Source organism: Xenopus tropicalis, chromosome 6 (genome assembly GCF_000004195.4).
Source record: "Xenopus tropicalis strain Nigerian chromosome 6, UCB_Xtro_10.0, whole genome shotgun sequence".
Classification (NCBI taxonomy): Eukaryota; Metazoa; Chordata; class Amphibia; order Anura; family Pipidae; genus Xenopus; species Xenopus tropicalis.
This window is the reverse complement of record NC_030682.2, coordinates 108,881,565-108,903,913: the sequence shown is the minus strand read 5'-3', so window position 1 is coordinate 108,903,913 and position 22,349 is coordinate 108,881,565. Positions and strand designations below refer to the sequence as shown.

General features: G+C 40.6%; 1 protein-coding gene across 6 annotated transcripts in view; it reads right to left on the bottom strand.

The window, feature by feature from the left end:
• The window catches only part of rbbp8 (retinoblastoma binding protein 8), a 47,790-nt gene extending 35,022 nt beyond the window's left edge, over positions 1-12,768 (bottom strand). For 2 of the 6 annotated variants that reach the window (XM_018095050.2, XM_012965325.3), the window contains exons 1-2: positions 3,860-3,988; positions 1,981-2,193 (exon numbers count right to left, since the gene is read on the bottom strand). In XM_018095050.2, the coding sequence (XP_017950539.2) occupies positions 1,981-2,098 (118 nt within the window). In that variant the 5' untranslated portion in view covers positions 2,099-2,193; positions 3,860-3,988. Of the gene's footprint in view, positions 1-1,980; positions 2,194-3,743; positions 3,989-4,022; positions 4,100-12,549 lie in introns of those variants that run through there. The other 4 variants (XM_031903520.1, XM_031903521.1, XM_031903519.1 and 1 more) reach the window with 4 other exon arrangements.
• Between the last annotated feature and the right edge of the window lie 9,581 nt (positions 12,769-22,349).

Genomic DNA, 22,349 nt, shown 5'->3' with positions numbered 1-22,349 from the left:
CAATTTGCAAGTTGTCTTCGCTTTTTATTGAGTGTTTTTTTTTTTTTATTTATTTAGCTTTTTGTTCAGTAGCTCCCCAGTTTGGTATTTCAACAGCTATCTGGTTGCTAGGGTTTAAATGACAATTTCTTTAAATGAGCGTGCACGCCAGGAGCGTGCACTCCAGGTTTCATCTACTGGATTCTGGAGTGCGTGCTCATTTAAAGTCATTTAGACTGCAGGGTCCCTCCTATGCTACACATCTGGGGAGCTGCACCCAGAACATCAGGAAGGTGTGGCTATGTGAATACACTGTTTGTACTCGAATAGTTAAAGAAGGGCTCCCCTTAAGCAAAGGGTTTATATTAGTTTTAATAAGAGAAATACATGAACTCTTAAAGGAGAAGGAAAGGCTAATAAAGAGTTAATCTCAAGCTGCAGGCATACCTTCAGTTGTCTCAATCGTGCCCTTAAGTCTCCCTATATTTAACCTGTTCAGATGATCAGAAGCCAAACTAGAAGAAAAAACGCTGAGCTACATAAAGAAAGTTCCTATAATACCTCACTCCTGCACCGAGACCAAGTGTACATGCTCAGTTTGTAAGACTGTGGGGCTGATTTACTTACCCACGAACGGGTCGAATGGAGTCCGATTGCGTTTTTTTCGTAATGATCGGTATTTTGCGATTTTTTCGTATGTTTTGCGATTTTTTCGGATTCTTTACGAATTTTTCGTTACCAAAAATGCGCAACTTTTCGCGTAAGTTTTAACGCTACGAAAAATGCGCAACTTTTTACGCAACTTTCGTAATGGATACGAAAAACTCGCGTTTTTACGCAAAAATCGTATTGGTAACGAAAAATTCGTACAGAATCCGAAAAAATCGCAAAACATACGAAAAAATCGCAAAATGTTCGTTTTCAAGTCGGAACTTTTCCAATTCGGGTCGGATTCGTGGGTTAGTAAATCAGCCCCTATGAGTCAGCTTCCTGCTGATTGGCTCAGATCCACATTCCTAAGGGGGGGGGAGTGAGTTCTTAGCATTCTTGAGGGAGGGTGGAGCAGGAGAGGGGACAGAGCAGAGAGCTGCGTGTCTCTGGCACATGAATGACAGACACATGAAATCTTTTGACAGAGAAGTCAGTGCAGCATTTCTGTGAGTGCTTATGGCTGTATTTACATAGACCTTTCTGATAAAGCTTACTTAGTTTTTACCTTTCCTTCTCCTTTAGTAGTGCTTTGGAGCAGAGTATATTTTTTCTATAGGGTTCAAATTAACCTAGCAACCAGGCAGTGGTATGAATAGAAAGATAAATAATAAAAGTAGCAATAACAATTAAATTAAAGCCCGGAAGAAAAATAGTTTTTGGCTGCCGGGGTCAGTGACCCCCTTTGAAAGATGGAAAAAGTGAGAAGAAAAAGACAAATAATTTAAAAACTTTTAGGTATAAATGAAAACCAACTGAAAAGTTGCTAATTATCAGCCATTCTATAACATACTAACAGTTAACTTAGAGATGAACCACCCCTTTAAATCTACTCATGTATGGCCACTATTATATTTGGTGTATTCTTAATAAACATATTTGTTTCAGTTAAAAATGTGCAAAAATTCAAAACGTGTACAGTTTTTATTTTAAGGTAGGAAGTGTGTTGCTACATACAAGAAAGCTCATTTTAGAACCTTTTTTTTGATGTAGAACCAAATTAAATATATGTGTTTGTGAATCATGCGTTAGTATTATTTCAACGTGCGAATTAACGCATTGCAGTAGCGTGCGATTTAACGCATACGAAATTACTTTGTCAATGTGAACACAAAAAACCATGCGATAACACTTTTCGACCTTTAGTGAATCAACCCCTATATGCACTGTTCAGGAATTTCTTGAGAATTCTTATAAATGTGTGCTTTTAGGTGACTGCAATAATAGACAACAGGGCCATTTGGTGCCTGCTTCTGACTTTCTTTATTTCATTAGTGCATATGCTCAGTGTACCTTGTAATTCCTTGTCATGGCATTCCTTCAGTTTTGACCAGAGCTCTTTGAACAAGTCACCAGCAGGGAGGCTTTCAGAAGAGCTTGGACTGCCACAAGTGGATGCAGAGATGTTCATCTTGTGGGGCGTTTTGGTCAATCAACTCTCAGACGTGTCGATTTTAGTTGACAGTTACATAGTGAAACTGCTTCTTAGTAAAATATTGTAGTCACCTGAAAAAGGGATTTATAGACAGCAAATAAGGATATATTTAGGCAGTTGAGATCAAATCACTGCCAAATGTTTTTTTTTACAACTGACCAATTCATAAAAGACATTAGATCACAATGAAATTTTGCCGATCACCTTACAAAGGTGCTTTTCATGAAAGCCCAATATATTCTGCAGGCTTCACGTATACATCATACATATAAAACCTCTAAAACCCATCAGTGCCTGAAAATATTTCTGTCCCTAAGAATCAAGCTGGGCCAATCCATGGAGACAACAGCACAACATACAACCCATTACTGTATAGTTCCTGCAGCACCCTAACAGCACAAAACACCACCCATTACTGTATAGTTCCTGTGGCACCAAAGCAGCACAAAATACCACACATTACTGTATAGTTCCTGTGGCACCATAACAGCACAACATACAACTAATTACTGTATAGTTCCTGTGAAACCCAAACAGCACAACATACAACCCATTAATGTATAGTTCCTGTGGCACCATAACAGCACAACATACAACCCATTACAGTATAGTTCCTGTGGTACCGTAACAGCACAACCCATTACTGTAAAGTTTCTGTGAAACCCCAACAGTACAACATACAACCCATTACTGTATAGTTCCTGAGGCACCATAACAGCACAACATACAACCCATTACAGTATAGTTCCTGTGGCACCGTAACAGCACAACCATTACTGTATAGTTCCTGTGGCACCGTAACAGCACAACTCATTACTGTATAGTTCCTGTGGCACCGTAACAGCACAACCCATTACTGTATAGTTCCTGTGGCACCGTAACAGCACAACATACAACCCATTAATGTATAGTTCCTGTGAAACCCAAACAGCACAACATACAACCCATTAATGTATAGTTCCTGTGGCACCATAACAGCACAACATACAACCCATTAATGTATAGTTCCTGTGAAACCCAAACAGCACAACATACAACCCATTAATGTATAGTTCCTGTGAAACCCAAACAGTACAACATACAACCCATTACAGTATAGTTCCTGTGGCACCATAACAGCACAACCATTACTGTATAGTTCCTGTGGCACCGTAACAGCACAACCCATTAATGTATAGTTCCTGTGGCACCATAACAGCACAACATACAACCCATTACTGTATAGTTCCTGTGGCACCGTAACAGCACAACCCATTACTGTATAGTTCCTGTGGTACCGTAACAGCACAACCCATTACTGTATAGTTCCTGTGGCACCGTAACAGCACAACCCATTACTGTATAGTTCCTGTGAAACCCCAACAGCACAACATACAACCCATTAATGTATAGTTCGTGCGGCACCCTGACAGCACTAGGTACCACCCATTGCTGTATAATTCCTGCAGCACCCTAACAGCAAAGTATTGAAAGTTAAATGTGACAACACAATAAACACAATGGAACAAAAAACACAGCACCAAACATCACACTGGGGCACCCCCTGTATTTCCCTTTGGTCCCACAACTGCACTCACACAATAGCACCCACCCCATGCCAGCAGCACCCTGGCAAACATACCACAGATAGGCAGGAAGTAGATAGGCAGGTATCTGGCAGACATGAATGATTCCAGCGCAAAAACGCGATACACTGACAGGGAACAGAAATCTAACAATGTATATGCTTCCCCGTACAAGCAAGGTCTCCCAGCATCACACCGGCTTCGGTATCCGCTCTCTGTCTCGGTCCCTAGGCAGCTCCGGCGCCAAATACAAACAAGCAGGAAGCCTGCCCAGTGACCAGTCCCACTTCCCTTCCCCGCCCTCCCCAGCAGCGCAGAGAGACGGGAGCACGCACATAGTTATTACTTCCCAAACTACTGCCGGGCTTATCATGAGCAGCGCAATAACTGCTTGTGCAAGCGCGCCTTAGTAATACTTTCCTTTAGAGAGCCAGCCGCCCCCCTGACCGGAGGAACTCCCCGCCCGCCTGTAAACGGAAGAGTTTCAATTAAACTGCGTAGGGCTCTGTGGAACTCCTTAGGTCACAATCTAGGTTGCTGACTGGCCACTAAAAACATAACGTTGACAGCCCCGTTATTAAAGAGAATAAGGTAGCACAAGTCAGGGTGGCATTTCAATATACAGACAAGGGGACAATACTATGCAACATGTTGCTCCTCAACCCCTTGGATGTTGCTCTCAGTGCCCCCAAACCAGGTAGTTATCTTTGAATTCCTGACTTGGGGGCAAGTTTTGGTTGAATAAAAACAAGATTTCCTACCAAATAAAGCCTCCTATAAGCTGATAGTGTACATAGAGTCTTCCTAATAGCCAATCTTAGCCCTTATTTGGCCATGAACTTTTATGGTGCTTGTGTTGCTCTCCTAGTCTTTTTATCGCCTTTGTCTTACAATGTAATAAGGTTGTAGGATTTGGCAATGCATAAGATTGAGTCACTGCAGAGTATCAATAATAACTACATTGTAATTCCCAAAAGACCTAGAGTTTGCATGAGAATGATATTAAGGCTGATGGCAGACGAGGCGTAGGGCGGATATTTTCGGCAAGCGGAAAAGCGCTTGCCGAAAATACCGCCCTATGCCTCCTACATGTGCCTGCCCCCGAATGAATGGAATACGCTTGGTGCAGGCACATGTAGCTGAAATAGCAATAAAAATGCAAGACTTTGTATTCTCTCGTGTTTTTATGCTTATTTCGGCTACGTGTGCCTGCACCCGAGCATATCTCATTCATTCGGGGGCAGGCACATTTAGGAGGCGTAGGGCGGTATTTTCGGCAAGTGCTTTTCCGCTTGCCGAAAATATCCGCCCTACACCTTGTCTGCCATCAGCCTAAGAAACAAGAGGGTACTAGACAGTTACTCCTGCTATGCTATGTTCAGCATGCAGTACTTTGGAATAGGATGGAGAGCAGGGCCAGACCCTGGGTGCAAGTGCTTTTTAAATAAGTGCTAAGGGGCCCAGAGATCTGCACTTGCACCCCATAGTACTATTGATAATGAAATATACAGCAATATTTCATGCAGGTTCAGCAGCAAATTATAGAAATTTACAGAAATATCGGTATATATGGCAGTGATGGAATTACAATTATGAATTTGCTTTATGACTGTGAGTTAAAATAGACTGCCAGAAGTTTTGTGTGTGGTCATTTTTATGTTAGTAGTCAATTGCCCTTGGGAGAAAGCTATTCCTTAGGCTACTTCTTCTGGACCTGATACTTCATGGCATTCTTTGTAGTTGCCATAGTGGATCTATAGAGTAGTTTTAACATGTTTCTCTCCTAATGCCACAGTATTTCAACTTTTTTTTTAGAAAACAGAGATGCTGATCGGGTTTATAGCAATAACTTTGGTATGGTATTTACAAGTTAATGTGTTAGAAATATGGAGACTTGAGAATTTGGAGTTGAGTTGACCTGTTAAATAATTTCCCCATCAGTGTGTGGTTCTTTTGGCTTTAAGGTGTTTGGTGCGAGGTCATGTTCTTTATTTTGCATAACGTTTATTAGTTGCCTGTATGTGGTTTCTTCTTCTTTTCGATGAAGTCACAGCAGAGTGGTGTCATAGTGCCTGTCTGTGGTCATGTTAATTCTCTTCATTGGTTGAAATGCACAGTTTGCCAATTATGCCTAGACATAGCATGTATCTCTTTCCCCCTTAAGAAATTACATAACTGAAGATTCACTGAAAGGTGGGACATGCCATAAAAATATGACAATATTGCTGTTTTTATTCCCTTTAAGGATTTCTTTACATAGTTAGATAGTGACCCAGCAATGTTTTCTTTATGCCACACCAATGCAATAGGATGAAATATATCCGGAAACCCATTATCCCGAAAGTTTCGAATTACGGAAAGTCCATCTCCCATAGACTCCAATATAAGCAAATAATTTTAATTGTACAACATGATTTCCATTTTCTCTGTAATAACAGAACTGTACCTTGTACTTGATCCTAATTAAGATATAATTAATCCTTATTGGAGCCAAAACAATCCTATACTGTTTAAATATTTTTTTAGTAGACTTAAGGTATGGAGATCCAAATTACGGAAAGACCTCTTATCCGGAAAACCCCAGGTCCCGAGCATTCTGGATAATGGGTCCCATACCTGTACAGCAAATGTAAAACATGCACGCAGTCTTTCTGATGGAGAGATTCATTTCATTCTTCTGTCTATGTTTATATATGTAAATTATTTGATAGATTTGTGACCTTATAGAACAGCATTCTCCTCATAGTTACATGGTTTCCTGTTGCCACACCTCTTTCTCCTTCTAGAACCCACATTATTGTTTAAAAACAAAGACATAAATGCAAAGCTGAAACAAAAGTATAGCTCTACATAAGATCATGTGAAATTATCAGTAAATCCCAGCATTCACAGTTGTTTACTCATGTGATTTCTTAGTGTTACTGGTCAAACTGGAACAGCTTGTTGATTTGAATATAACTACATGTACACACCTTAGACGGTAAAAGTGTGGGAAAAACAGACTAGCATTCTTGCTATAAGCATATTTGAGTTTTCTTGGATTTTTTCTTTGGCTTTGATCCCATGTAAATCATCAGCTGACACAATAATATTGTTTTAAGCAGACAAGTCCTCTTTTATTGGTAATACACTCAGTGCATTCTCTGTAATGTTATGTCTCTCAGGAATCTGACAAATACAATGTAAAAAAAACCCAATGAAACATTTAAACATTATACAGTAGAGTCTTAAGCAACTGCATTTTCTGAGTTTCTGAGTTTAAAAATGTTTTATCACTCATCCCAGTGGCTTCTTCATTGATAGGGAATTATCTTAAAGAAGAAGGAAAGGCTAAGACACTTGGGGGTGCCAAAATGTTAGGTAACCTCAGCAGAGATTGTCTACAAAAAGGCCTTCTATCAACATTCTAAAATTCTTATTGGAGGTTAAAAAAAAGGTGTGCATCGGAGGAAAACCGAAAAAAACAAAAAAAGAGCACAACATGTACATGTAGCATCATACAATTTGCCAGTAAAATGGAAATAACAAATAAACCAAATGGGGCATATAGTTATACAATTACATAATTAATTTGGGTTTAACCCAGCAAATGACCAGAGAGAGAGAGACAAAGACAAGGTCCTCTACTCTCACCCATTATCAATATATTAAAGGCAAAGACACACGGAGCTACTTAGTAGCAGTTACTTGTCATGACTACTAAACCCCAGAAAATACCTTGCCATAGACAATACTGAGAATTACCTCTGCTAAAACACACATAGAGACAATTATCAGTAAATGATCAGCATTGTCTTTTTTAATAGCTGTGACAACAAGAAGCTGCTACTAGTAGCTCTGTGTGTCCTCACCTATAGACATTCTGTGCATGATCAGCATTGGGTTTTTTTCCACCCCCCGTATATAAATATGGCCCTGCATATAGTAGCACAGTATGGTGATTAGACGATGCGTCATATAACATTGACTGCATGTAATACCCAGATGCAGGGCCGCCATCAGGGGGGCACAGGGGGTACTGTTGTGCCAGGCCCGGACGATATCCTCGCTTTAAAGGGGGCCCGGCCGTGACAGGTTTTTTTTTAGCTCGGGCCCCCTTTAAAGAACTCCGGGCCCTGGCTGTCATTGGTGGCCAGTGGGAAATTTGATTGGTTGCGCCCCGTGCGTCCATACGCACGGGGCGCAACCATATGAAAGGTGCAGATCAGCGGAGGGCCGGGCACAGATCGCGAGGACGCAGAAGAGGAAGGTGAGCTGGAGGAAGCCGCATGGGAGCTGGAGGGAGTCGCTGGGTGTGGGGCGGGGGACTGGACGAAGTCGCTGTGGGGGAGCTGGAGGAAGCCGCTGGGAGGGAGCTGGAGAGGGTCACTGGGTGTGGGGGGGGAGCTGGAGGAAGTACCTGTTGGGGGGGTCGAGGAAGTTGCTGGGGGGGCTGGAGGAAGCTGATGTTGTGGGGGGGGGCTGGAGGAAGTTGCTGGGGGGGCTGGAGGAAGTTGCTAGGGGGGCTGGAGGAAGCTGATGTTGTGGGGGGGCTGGAGGAAGTTGCTGGGGGGGCTGGAGGAAGCTGATGTTGGGGGGGGCTGGAGGAAGTTGCTGGGGGGGCTGGAGGAAGCTGATGTTGTGTGGGGGGGGGCTGGAGGAAGTTGCTGGGGGGGCTGGAGGAAGCTGATGTTGTGGGGGGAGCTGGAGGAAGTAGCTGTTGGGGGGGTCGAGGAAGTTGCTGGGGGGGCTGGAGGAAGCTGATGTTGTGGGGGGGGGCTGGAGGAAGCTGATGTTGTGGGGGGGGGGCTGGAGGAAGTTGCTGGGGGGGCTGGAGGAAGCCGCTGTTGGGGGGGGAGCTGGAGGAAGTAGCTGTTGGGGGGGGGTCGAGGAAGTTGCTGGGGGGGCTGGAGGAAGCTGATGTTGTGGGGGGGGCTGGAGGAAGTTGCTGGGGGGGCTGGAGGAAGTAGCTGTTTGGGGGGGCTCGAGGAAGTTGCTGGGGGGGCTGGAGGAAGTAGCTGTTGGGGGGGGCTGGAGGAAGTTGCTGGGGGGGCTAGAGGAAGCCGCTGTTGGGGGGGAGCTCGAGGAAGTTGCTGGGGGGGCTGGAGGCAGTCGCTGGTGGGGAGGGAGCTGAAGGAAGTCGCTGGTGGGGTGGCTGGAGGATGCTGGGGGAGCTGTGCAGATGTTGGGGGGAGCTTGGGCACATATCAAGAGGGGGGAACCGCAGGAAGCCACTGGGGGGAGCTGGAGGATGCTGGTGGGAGCAGGGGGGAGCCGGAGGATGCTTGGGCAGGTGGGAGCTGGAGGATGCTGGTGGGAGCAGGGGGGAGCCGGAGGATGCTTGGGCAGGTGGGAGCTGGAGGATGCTGAGGGGGAGGACAAGGGAGGGGGGTTAACTGGAGGATGCTGGGGAGATGCTGGCTACTAATGTTTTAGGGGGCCCCGGGCTACCACTGTTTTAGGGGGCCCTGACTACCAATGTCTGTGTGTCCTTTTTACTAATGGGAGGGGCCATTGAGGGGCAGGACGTGGGTGGAGGGGGGCCCAGAAAATTTTCTTGTGATGGGCCCCGTGATTTCTGATGGCAGCCCTGCCCAGATGCATGAATACCCACAAAACAAACTTGTAGTTTGCTAAGACTAGTTGGGTTAGTTGCCAAGGTTATACAAGTACCAAGTTTATAAGTATTTCATCTATACATATTGCCAGGAGTTGCAATTTTTAGTGCATCTGCTGAGAAATTTTGTAAAGACTGTATCAAAAAAGCATTATCCATCTATGACCAGGAGATGGCACTCTTGGGTATATATGCTTGTTGCGCTTGTCAGTAGTAGTGCTAGCAATATATCAGTTTTTACAAATAATGTTCTCTGCCCAAAATAAGCCACACACTATTTTAATTAACTGTAAATAATATTAAATCATAATATGGGCTTCTGATAGCGGCAAACACAAAGGATGCAAAATATGCTGAAGTACTGGTGCTTCCACGTAGGTGACATTCCAGTATTTAATAGTTCACATTGTGCTTACAGTCATGTGTTTATAGGCAAAGAGAATATCCATACCTGTTTAAATTCAGCACTCACACAAGTTCATAAAACTGTTTGAGGGTTAAAGTTGCCTATAGTTTAAATAAATATTTTTATAGCCATCTGAAAAAAGGAAAAACACTGGCAGATATGAAACCAGTCATAAGGTGTGCTCAGGCTACATAACCCATTGCATACCAACTGCAATAACTGGGGGGTGCCAAAAAAGGTTAGGAACCCTCTAGTGCTTGTAACTTTCCTTCTCCTTTAAAGGAAACATTGACCTTATATATCTGTATTTTGTATCCCCTTTGAATTGATATTAAGATATTACTTATTGTATGCACAGAGCATTCTGTAAAGAGTTGCACAAATGTTCTAGTGCTATATAACTTGTGTAGGATGATTGACATTTACACCTATATGCTCTTACTGCAAATAAATAGAGAAACACATCTTTGAAGTAGAGTGTATTTCTCTTCAAATATTTCAGATATAACCCTTTGATGAAAAACAAGTTACTTTAAGGGTGCTAGAAGGCATGTTAGAGCAAAGCAAAGAGAATTTTGGGGGATTTGGTTAATGGTACCACACCTACTGAGAGCATGTACGGAATCCTAGCAGTGAGTGCTATACTTTTCAATGGCACTCTCGAAAGTGGAGTAATGGAAAGTACTTGTTTAACAACTGCATTACAGTAATGGAAATATCTCACGAGTAGACAAAGGAGCAGTGTTAATAATTTGGCCAAAATGTACCTTCCGTTGGACTCCATGTTTCCCCCACTTCCTTGTTTAGACTATTGCCAATACAGAAGCTACAAGATGAAACCTATGCCAGGGTTAACTATAATATGACACCTAGTTCAATTGGGACATTCAGGTATAATGTGGGCTGCATGTGAATGTTCCACCCCTCTCACACTATTGTACTAAGCAGATATGCAGATAGGTAAGAGGTTACCCTGTGGTGCTCCTTGGCTGCGTTGCACAGTTTTTTTTACCAGAGGAGGACAGGGGCAATTTTGAAAGCTTCCTATATTGCTAGAGAATAGGTGACAGGCCTATAATGGGATTTCTTATTATTAATGCAAATGCTTATATAATACAGGTATGGGACCTGTTATCCAGAACCCCAGGACCTGGGGTTTTCCAGATAAGAGGTCTTTCTGTAATTTGGATCTCCATGTGTTAAGTCTACTAAAAATAATTTAAACCCAATAGAATTGTTCTACCTTCAATCAGAATTAATTATATCTTATTTGGGATCAAGTACAAGGTACTGTTTAATTATTACAGGGAAAAGGAAATCATTTTTTAATTTAAATTATTAGATTAAAATTGAGTCTATGGGTCTTCCTGTGATTTGGAGCTTTCTGGATAACGGGTTTCCAAATAACTAATCCAATACCTGTATAAGGAATTTTCACTTGATGCTATGGCATGCAGGGACATACTGGGCTTCATTTAGTATCATAGTTACATAAATGTGCACACATTTAAATGCATTAAAATACCATATGCCATAAAATACCAAATGCATGTGAATAAGATGCTTCAATGAAAGTGGTGTTTGGGGAATCCTTTACTATACATGTACTACCATAATAAATTCATGCTCCATTCACCCTTCATCCATCCTGACAAGGGCACAAGTTTGCTCAAAAGTTTATACTCTAATTTTCTGGTGCCAACTATTTGGTGGAAACACATGGCAGATTGTACTGTATGTATATGGCAGTGTTTCAGGCATCCCTAGAAAAGAATGGAGGACATTGCTCCAGAATGCTTACAAACAAAGATAGGAAGGAAATAAGTGATAGCTGATGACTAAAGACAGTATAACAGAAGATCCAATCTTTTTATTAGGTTATTTCTGAACACCAGTAATCCCCTCAATATTAACACATGTACACTTTTAATGAGATTGTCACAATTTAAAAGCCAAGAGAAAACAACCAGACTCATTTTCCCTGGCTGCTAAAGTTTATATTTATAGGTTACATTTGTTTTCTGTCCTAGAGGTTGTGATCTAGGCAAAAGATATTGTGCTTTCTGCCCCCAGGCTGTTATTGAACTACATTCCCTGAAACACACCGGAAGACTAGTACTTATGTCATTTTGCCAACAAGATAATTCTTTAAATCAAAAAGCCTTGTGCAAAGTTGTGCCGAAAACTCTGCGACCCCACAGGTGTATTTCTTCCAACAGTCCCCATTTATCATTCTATCATTTATTTAAATCATTCGCAGATTCCATTTGTCCTGAGCTAAAGAATGTTCCAGGACACATAGGCATGAAACAGCCTGCCTGCCTTCATTCCTTTCTATTTAGTTTATATTGTGCATAATACTTAACCTTGGACAGAGTTAATCCATTACCTGACTGTGAATATGCCCCTGTTACTATGCATGCACTTTGGGCTTCATTCACACTGTCTGACCAGCAGAAAAATGAACTAAAACTGCAATACAATATAAGCAATGTGAATTCATTGGCAATACTGCACAGTTACACAATATTTGCTCCATTAAATTAATGATTACATTTACTGCTAGGAAATGTGACTGATTCAAAAGCAGTTAATACATTTAAATATAACATACCATTAATACCTTTTCTCTGTATAGCCAAACAAAACATATACAGTATTGCAGATAATGTTGTGAATTTTAGTCACAGGTACAAATTTTTAATTGTTTTTATTGCAACAATATGGCCTTCAACCATAACCTTGACTTCTTTGAGCAAACCCTAGACCTTGCACCCATACATTTAAACGGATGCACTGGGAAAAATATAACAACAACAAAATAAGTAGACAATAAAAATGTAAAAATGACAGAGCTTACCATTAAGCTGAAGTATGTGAGTAGCTGTTTGGGGATACTTAGTGTCTACTGCTTTCTTCTCCTTCCAGCCTCTACCTAGGCAACTAAGAGAAGAACTCAGACTGAACCATCCTAGGGCAAGTGTTGTTGAAGTGCATGTGTGCTAAGCTGCGCCTCACATACATACAATGTGCAATGGATATCCTAATATGCCTTTCATTCAACTTGCTGGGCAGGTTTCAGCATTCTGTGTAACATGGAATGATACCAGAATTTGTTGGCATAAAAGTCCAGTCAAACCGGTTCCTCAGTCAGCCAAAAACCAGTCCAACCAGTCTGCATCAAAGCACAGAGAAACATGCTGTGGCTGAGCACCGCTAAGCTCCATACAGTTCTCTGAATGATTGATTCATCAGGCGCCTCCCAACAAATGGGGAGAGAATGTTGTAGCCTCCAGCAAAATAATTTTGCAGGCTGTTGGGGGAGTGGCAAGAGTGTCTGTGTCAAATACTGACAGATTCTACCGATTCTACTGCTCTCACAATATCTTTTGTTACATATAAATGAATGCAAATTGCACTTATATAGGTAAGCATTGCGTTGCAGTATGAGAGCATATCTTTTGTACACAAAACATTCCTTCTCTACATAATGACCTTGATATACAGTAAATGTGTGTGAGTGGCCATATTGTTGCCATGGCAATGGAAAGTGCCATAGATAAAAACAGTACCACCTATTTATGGCCCCTAGGGGAACTTAAATATTGTAAATATTTACAGTAACTGAGGCAAGCATTATGACAGCTCTCACTGATATGCATCATTTATTCCACTATAGCTGTTACAAATATGCTGGTCCTTCAGCTGTACTTACATAAAGTATGTTGATTACTTTACTTTGAAAACAGGCTCATTTACTGTGTTTAAATATTGAATTACACTTCAACTCATCTGAGTTTCAGTTTCCTAAGTTATAGTCAGAAATGTATTCTTGAAAGACAAAAGGCTCATTTTTGAAGATAAACTGTTGCATCTGTATAACACAATAGTTTTAGTTATATCCATAACTGAAGTATAAAAAAGGGATTCTTACCATGGATAATAAAGGTACAATATTCCTTCCTGTGGGCTGTAGAATGTGTGTTGTCAAGGGTTGCCACCTTTTGTGGAAAAAATGGCTTCCTATATTTTTGCCTTTTTATCCTAATAATAACACTAACATCACACAAAATCTTTAACGGCCAGGCGAAATTACACAAAATCTTTATTGGCAACCCTAGTGCCGTCCCAGTAGTTAATAGTTATTTATTATGTTGAAGATGTAATTCAAAATGTTTTTATATGCATGTATATTGTTACATGGTCACCTTGTGACCAATGGCGCATTACAAGGTGTTTAGTGTCTTTGTCTGTAAACCCCCCTATTCCCATTCATTATGTGTTATGTAAGTTTCTCCCATCCTTTTTTCCTGTTCCTGCTCCGAGTGTAAAGGAGCTGCTTCAGGGGTTGGGAAAAAAGATTCCTGTTGACCTCAGCATTTGTACATCCATTCTGAATTAAGAGCGTTTGTGGATTCCAAGTATCTGGTGAGTTCAGTTATCTGGCTAAAATTGCCCACATTGGTTGTGCCCAGCTCCTTTCAGAACTAAACTATCTAGAGCAGCATGGTTGCTTAAAGGAGAAGAAAAGGGAAAAACTAAGTAAGCTTTATAAGAAAGGTCTATGTTAACACAGCCATAAGCACTCACAGAAATGCTGCACCCTCTATCAAAAGAAACACAGGGTTTCTTGTCTTCTTTTGTGTACACATGTTATTCAGTGTCAGACTTCCTCTCTCAGAAAAATCCTTCATTCCCTGGGCCTAAGTCTGTGCAGCTCTCCCCCATCTCTTGCTCCCCCCTCCCATAAGAATTCACTCCCCCTCCCATCAGATTTTAGAGGTGTACTATGCTACCAGAAGCTACAGAGACCAAGCTAAAATGGCTGCTATCTTAAACAAATGGAGGGAGCTTTCTACAGCTGTTTTCTCAGGTATAGTAAAGCTTTCTGCTATACTAAATATAGTGTTGTAGCTTGCACTAATGTCACTAATCTATTGGCAGTAAAATGCCAAAATAACTTTCCTTCTCCTTTAATGTCAGTGGTATTAAAAGTTGCTTGCCACTACATCTACTTCTTCATAATAAGTAATCAAAATAAAAAATCACCTCTACTGAATATTTTACTTATATGGTAACACTACTTTCACTGGTAACATCCACAGTTCTAATCTAATTGATTTTTTACAAGCATATGGTGGTGTAGGGAAAATATTTTTTTCTTTGTAATTAGGACATAATAGTCTTTGTCTAACAGAAAGAGTCTTATATTAAGAAGAATGCACAAGCTAGACATGGCTTGAGTTTAAATATTTGCCTCTAACTGTTAGCAGACTTCAGGTTAATTTTGACAGTTTTATTTCCTGAGGGCCTCAAAGAATGCTGCATGCCTTGTATATTACATGATTCTGGTATACAGCTGTACTGAAAATCTAGAACCTACATGACTACAGACTCACTCAACTAGAGTAAATGCAGCCTAGAAGTTTGAAGGTATAAAGAGAGATTTCCAACCCTTTTTACTTGTGAGCCACATTTAGATGTAGAAAGTGTTGGTGAGCCACATTTGCATGAAAAAAAATATTTGGGGATGTCAAATAAGTGATTGGCCATTTGGTAGCCCCATCTGGACTGCTTACCTGCAGGAGGCTCTGCAACTTGCCTCCAAGCCAGGAACTAAAAAATGGGCATCTATTTTAGGGCCACTGGCAGCAACATCAAAGGGGGTGATGATGCTCCTGAGCCACTGGTTGGGGATTACTGGTATAAAGCATTCAAGCATGGGAAAGATAAAGGTTCAAAACACATTATACTAAGGGGCAGATTTATCAAAGTGTGAGATTGGAGCTCACCACAGTAAAGTTAAAATACTTTATTGGGGGAAAGTAAGAGTTCACCATTTGATAAGTATGCTTCAAAAACTCCCGTAGAAATGAATAGAAAGTGGTTGAGGTTTTCTGTGGCGATAAACACACATGTATGGACATGGACTCTGCTAATATTTAAGGACTTTGTTCTGTTGTATTCATTTTAATACTTTTGGTAAGAAAGCGGTCTTACCTTCAAGTGCAACATTTCATTATATTTTGTGGGCTTTCTGCTTGAAGTAGCGCAGGTTTGTGATGCAATTGTGACTTTCCTTCTCCTTTAAGCTAATCCCATTTACATGGGTTTATCCCATAGGCTAAAGCTCACCCACTAGGTTTTTAATGCAGAAGCCAGTATAATAGCTGATTAGATTCCCAACTACAGACCGGTTTTGCCCTTCTTGGGGCTCATCATTGTAGTGCAGGGTTTTTTGATCAGCTTAGGTAGAGCCACACGTGTGGATTCACAAACAAATAATTAGGGTTGAGGAGACAGCTTCATACAGATTCAAATAAACAAAATGAATTCTGGGAATGAATTCCTAAGGATTCCAAAAAATCCCATTTACATGGGTTTATCCTAGAGGCTAAAGCTCACCCACTGGGTTTTTAAAGCAGAAGCCAGGATAAAAGCTGATCAGATTCCCAACTACAGACCGGTTTCGCCCTTCTTGGGGCTCATCAGTGTAGTGCAGGGTTTTCTGATCAGCTTAGGTGGAACCACACGTGTGGATTCACAAATGATGAGCCCCAATAAGGGTAAAACAGGTCTGTAGTTGGGAATCTGATCAGGTATTATGCTGGCTTCTGCTTTCATTCTCAGAATTCCTTTTGTTTGAATCCACACGTGTGGCTCTGCCTAAGCTTATCAGAAAACCCTGCACTACACTGATGAGCTCCAAGAAGGGCAAAATCTGTCTGTAGTTGGGAATCTGATTGACAATTGTCAAGGTAAAGAAAGTCCCTTTGGATTTGTCTAGATCAGGAATATTTAACTTGAAGTCCACCAGCAAATACTGTTCAAAAGCTTTTACTGCCCAAGGGCTTCTCTACCATTAATGTATGTTTTGTATTGTGTTTGTTTTTTTTATTGCCCACAAATATGGACAACACTAGACTGGAGGATGGGTTTAATTAAGTGATTAGTGTGAGAGGGTGACTTTGCCGTATCTAATAAGAGAACAGCATTAATGTAATGTTAGCTGGCTCTGAAGCTTCAGGTGGCAGAATAAAGACCTGTATTATTATTATCATTGTTAGCATGAATTAAAGTAATCTGAAGTAGTACCAGTTGTTAGAGATTCTTTTTTGTAGCCAGAAAAATGATTTTCCAACTTTTTGCCAGTAAAGAAATCTCCTTATAACACTGTGTCATCTGATTGTTAAGTGAGTAATTGTTGTACAAACACACCCTGTCTGTTCCAGCTCAGCTATAATAGTACAGATTCATACATGAACTTATTATTGCTGCTTCAACATTTTTAACTGGCAGAACATTCTTCTTCATGCTTTGAAAGTTCCATGATGAAAGGCAAAATAGATTTGCAGATTATTTTGAAACAATATAGTTAGTAAGTGTAATTAGCATTATACCCTAGGGTATGTTTTTTGCAGGATCAATATAAATTTTAAAGAGACAGTAGTTATTTTAATGGCCTAGAAAAGTCATCAGATGGCATTTTTTTCATTGCTAGAGTCCCACAATTGCAATCCACATTCTCTTATAAAAAAAGGAACTTTGGGCCAGAATATTCTTTGCTCTGATAGAGTATGCAAATTAATTAAATTTACAGTAGCTGGAATTTCAGAACACAAGCATACATTAGCAGTTGAGACTTGGGTTCATTAGCAGTTGGTTGGCTGGGGGGAAATGCCTTATGCAGCCCCCTCAAAGAGGAACATGGGGGATCAGATAGATAATGTAAAAGTATTGGGCAAATAATTTTAAAGGAGATGGAAAGGCTAAGTCACTTGGGGGTGCTAAAATGTTAGGCACCCCCAAGTGACTTTAATCACCTACCTTTTACCCCCGGCTGGTGCCCCTGTTAGGAGAGAACAGCACCAGCCCCGAGTACCTGGAGCGATGCGCTTCCTCCTTCCGCCTGCGTTTTGCTAAGACTAACACATAGGCGCATGCATAGTAGAGTGAAAAGCCGCAGCGATACAGGAAGGAGGAAGCGCTACAGCTACCCCGGGCTGGTGCTGTTCTCTCTGTACAGGGGCACCAGCCCGGGGTAAAAGGTAGGCTATTGAAGTCACTTGGGGGTGCCTAACATTTTGGCACCCCCAAGTGACTTTGCCTTTCCTTCTCCTTTAAGGCGAAAAAAAAGTTTAAAGGAGATGGCAAGGTTAAAAATTATTCGCCTGATACTTTCACATTACCTATCTGATCCCCCATGTTACTCTATGAGGGGGTTGCATATTTGTGCTTCAATAGTCTAACAGATTGAGAAGACACAGTCAGGTTGGCAAAACAGTCAGGTTTAGGAACTTCAAGTAACAGTTACAGTTACAAAAGTCCAATCAATGAAAAAACGATCATGCGCAAGCGTTCAAAGAAGGAAGAGGAGACAGCATACACACACAGACCCTTATTCAGCATACATTTCATCAAGAATACAGGCTCACACAGGCAGAACTGTCTCTGATAAAAGTTCTGCTTTGTTTGAGCACTGTAATTGTAAAGCTGAGCTCAGGAAAAAAAATTGAAGCAGACAGCTAGTCCTGAGTTTCTATGGGAACCAGCAATGCCATCTCTTAACTGGCTGCTAGACTGGAGGGCGGGTTTAGTAATATGAGCTTAGAATAACTGAGCATGCCCATAAGCCAGAAATCAAAGCAAATTCCTGAGGGGGGGGGGCTGAGTGGGTTACAGGAGGAGAAGGAAATCTTAGTAATGAAGGCAATGTTGCAGCCTTACTATTAACCTCTGGACAACCAGTGTGGCAGGTATTGAAAGATTTCAAAGAGGCTTTAAGCAAGACATATAATATTAAATCTCTATAGTTGTCTGCTAAGCCATTTCTTAAGGTTATCATCATTATCCATTTAATACAGATTCATGAGGGAGACTGAGTGGGTTTCTGATATTGGGTTTATCTACCTGTCCCGCACAGTTAAGTAGGGCAGAGGCTACATAAATCCTTTGAGGAATAAATCTAGGTCAGAACTGATAGCAAAAAAACATTAATCCAGATGTCTTGTACTTAGTGTAAGTGGGAGATGGCAGAAAAGTCTCTGTTTTACTTTGACACAGAATGTGCAGTGTAATTCTGTTACTAGCTCCAGCTTATTTGCCCCCCCACGTGCTATCCTTGACAAGGCCTCATTCATTAGATCCTCTTAGGCTAATGACACACATAACACTTAAAAACCCTCATACCTGTGCCTGCATCCGAATGTATTGAATACGCTTAGGTGCAGGCACATGTAGCTGATATCTGCTCAAAATGCAGTGTCTCGTTTTTTGGGCATATTTAATGCACTTTGGTGCAAGCACAGGTAGGAGGATTTTTAAGCAGATGTAGTGTATTCTCTGCAAGCGGTTTTCGGCTTACTGAAAAAACACTACATGTGGCATTAGCCTTAACACAGACTCTGTGCGTATGACGCCACTGTCTTCTAGGTGTGTCTCTAGGGGTTGTTCACCTTTGATTTAACTTTTAGTACGATGTATAGAGTAATATTCTGAGACAATCTGCAATTGGTCTTCATTTTTTATAATTGTAATTTTTGAATCATTTCTTGTTCAGCAGCTTTCCCGGTTGGAGTTTCAATAAGTTGGGAAACTCGCCTCATTGCCAACACCCCCAAAGTTACCAGTTGCGGCAAAAAGCTGCTCTTGCTAACTTTAGGAGCTGAATTTCCATTTTTTAAAACAGAAATTCGGCTCTGCTAGTGCAGAGAGCATAGTTGCACTCTCTACACTGGCGATGCAGCTCCCCCACCAATGGTGGCATCGGCAGAGCCGCTTTGGGTGGTCCAGGGGCCAAAAACACCCCTGAGTGAACCACCCCTTTAATCTTTAGGTTAGTTGGTCAACAGCAACTGGAGGGATGCAGTTTGGACATCCTCAATGTACATGCAGAAAATTGCTAACCTATACATGTCAACTCTCCATAAATGTCAACATTATATTTAATTAAAGGGCAAATTCACAACCTTAAAAAAATAAGCAGAACAGCAGAATTAATAGTCTACTTGCTCAGGTTAATTTTTTAGAAGCAGGTATAAATAAGACATATTTTGATGTATATTCTGTTTTTACATACAATCTATAAGCTCTATTTTAAGATCCATGTTTTAGCTGTGATTAGCATATTCTAATATACCATTAAAAATGTAATGTGCTGGATTTGCTATTATTCCATCATTGTGGTGCATTAAAAAGTTTATGCTTCTATTGCCCATGCAAAAAAGGGTATTAATTATGTCAAGAATGATGGCTGGTGAGGTTCCAACATTGCCTGGGTTTTGGGTGTGTATTAGCAAGCTTGAGCTTGGTTTGCTGAATATTTTGTTTGCCTGTATAATTATTACTACCAAACATATTCATTTTGGTGTCCTGTTGCAGTGCAGTATGCGTTTAATAACCTCAGTTGATTAGAAAAAGACAAAAGAAGCTTGAATTATTCCTGAAAATGTTAGCTGCTGAGTAATTTTTCTGCATGGAGCTAATACAACTATGGAATAGGAGTGGTAAGCCCTGTAGATCATTAGTAGCATTTTTAAGTTATCAGGGCTTTGTGTAACATAGATAACAGTGGTATGTGTCTCGGTATTTCCAAAACACAAGACAAAAGGAGGTGCCAGTCAATTGATTGGAGAAATGGATTGTTTTTATTTCTTAAAAAAACTCTTTCTATGGTTACAAACATTAATCCTGCTGGTTAAGCAGTAGGGCGTATTTCTGAATTACACATAAAAATAATTAATGCCTAAGAAAGACCTACTTTTGTTTCTAAATCTGTCCATTAAAATGTATTGAGTTGCATACATGCTATAATACTTTGAAGAAGTATAATAAAATATCCATCATAAAGGCAAAACACTAGGCACAGCAGAACTAGCAGGTCTTCTGGGGAGCGGGCTGACAATAGTATAGTGGACTCAGCTATTCAACTCAGAAACCAAAACATTTTAAGCAAAAAGTAGTAGTCTGTCTAAAGTCAGTATCTGTATACATAAACAAAAGGGTCCCCTACTGGTGAAAAGGTTCTGCTTTTCTTTGGCATTGATACATAACTTACATGTTTTTAGGCAATTGCATATACATACTCTTTATTACTTTATTTTATAATCCAGCCCCCACACAATTGGTATAGTGGATAATCTGGCCACTAGATAGAAAAATATTGAACACTACTGGCTTAGCCTAAGTACAAAGCCATTACATACAAACCATAGGGGCCTAATACTGGGTACCACACTATTCCCAATGTTAGCATATATACAGTAATTTGTACATAACAAAAGTTGTTTATAGTAACATTTTTAACTAGGTATACAGTAATTGCCATGACAGCATGCTAAAAGAACAGCAAGAAAGATTTTATGAATATAAATATTTATTGTAATTATCGCCCCAGGTGAATTCACAGCATTAGGCAGAGTGAATACATAGGGCAAATCTATAGATTTCTTAGCTTTCAATTAATCCACATTTGGATAACCAAACAGCTCTGATCTTCTTGTTCAATCAGCTGTCCAAATGAGCTCTCCTGAAGCCAGGGAAAAGGAGTTGCAGCCCTTCCTCTGCCAGATATGCAGATGCTTCAAACACACCCAGAGAGTTGGAAGGGGCAGATCAGATTTTTACTCCACAATGACTGACTGCAATCTGTAAGGGTTAGATAAGACCAAAGGCCTGAAGCAAAAAATTAAAATGGACCTATTTTTTTTATAAGGTTTTTAAAGATAAGATACATTGATTTACATTATGGGGATAGGACCAAACATGAAGTAGATTGGTTTCACTGTTTGCCTGGTTTAGCTCAAGAAATTACAAAACACGTGGATTTTTTGTGGTTAAAAACAATAGGCAAAAAGTATATTGAGCACAAGCCCTATTCACCGAACTTGTTGAACAAGGGATTTGTGGTCCCTATGAGGCCCTTGATCTGGGTCTCTGGGCTATCCCTTGATAGCTTCATCAGCCCAATTCGTAGTCCAGAGGAGAGGCAGCAAGGCAGAACAGACTTAGATTGGAGGCAGGGCAATAGGCAACATCGCAGCCTATAGATGCAGAAATAAATATATATATATATATATATAGCTGCAGTGATCTGGGAAGCAGAGTCAACCATGTGGCAATAAAGAAATTCAAATTACAGAGCATTAAAATATAATAATTATGATTAACAGGTACATTAAAAGGTCGTTTGAAAATTCTTCAAAAATGGAAGTTGAACTTCTTTATTAATATGTCAGTTTTTGTTCTGCTTTATCATATCTCTGTATCCAAATGATCACTCTTTATGAATTGGTAGCTGTAGAGACAGGCTACCTAATAGATTCAGAGGTATAAAGAGTTAGGAAAACCCCTGGTATTGCTATTTGCAAGAACTGACATGCTTCCTCCTAAGCCGTGATGCCAGCTGCCTCTTATCTTATTTCCAAACAGCTTGCAGAGGTGTTGCCATTTACTGTAAATTATACAGGAAAAATAGTCCACTATTTATTGGAAAACCTTTTGGCCAGGTGTAAAGCATTAACTTAAAGCATAGGTTTTTAAGATCATTTCTGTTTTGATTAAATGTACATATTTCAGGGATTAAAAACTAAAGGTTGTATTACATTTATTCTACTAAAACATGTATAGTTTTAAAGAAACCCACATTAGCTACATACATAG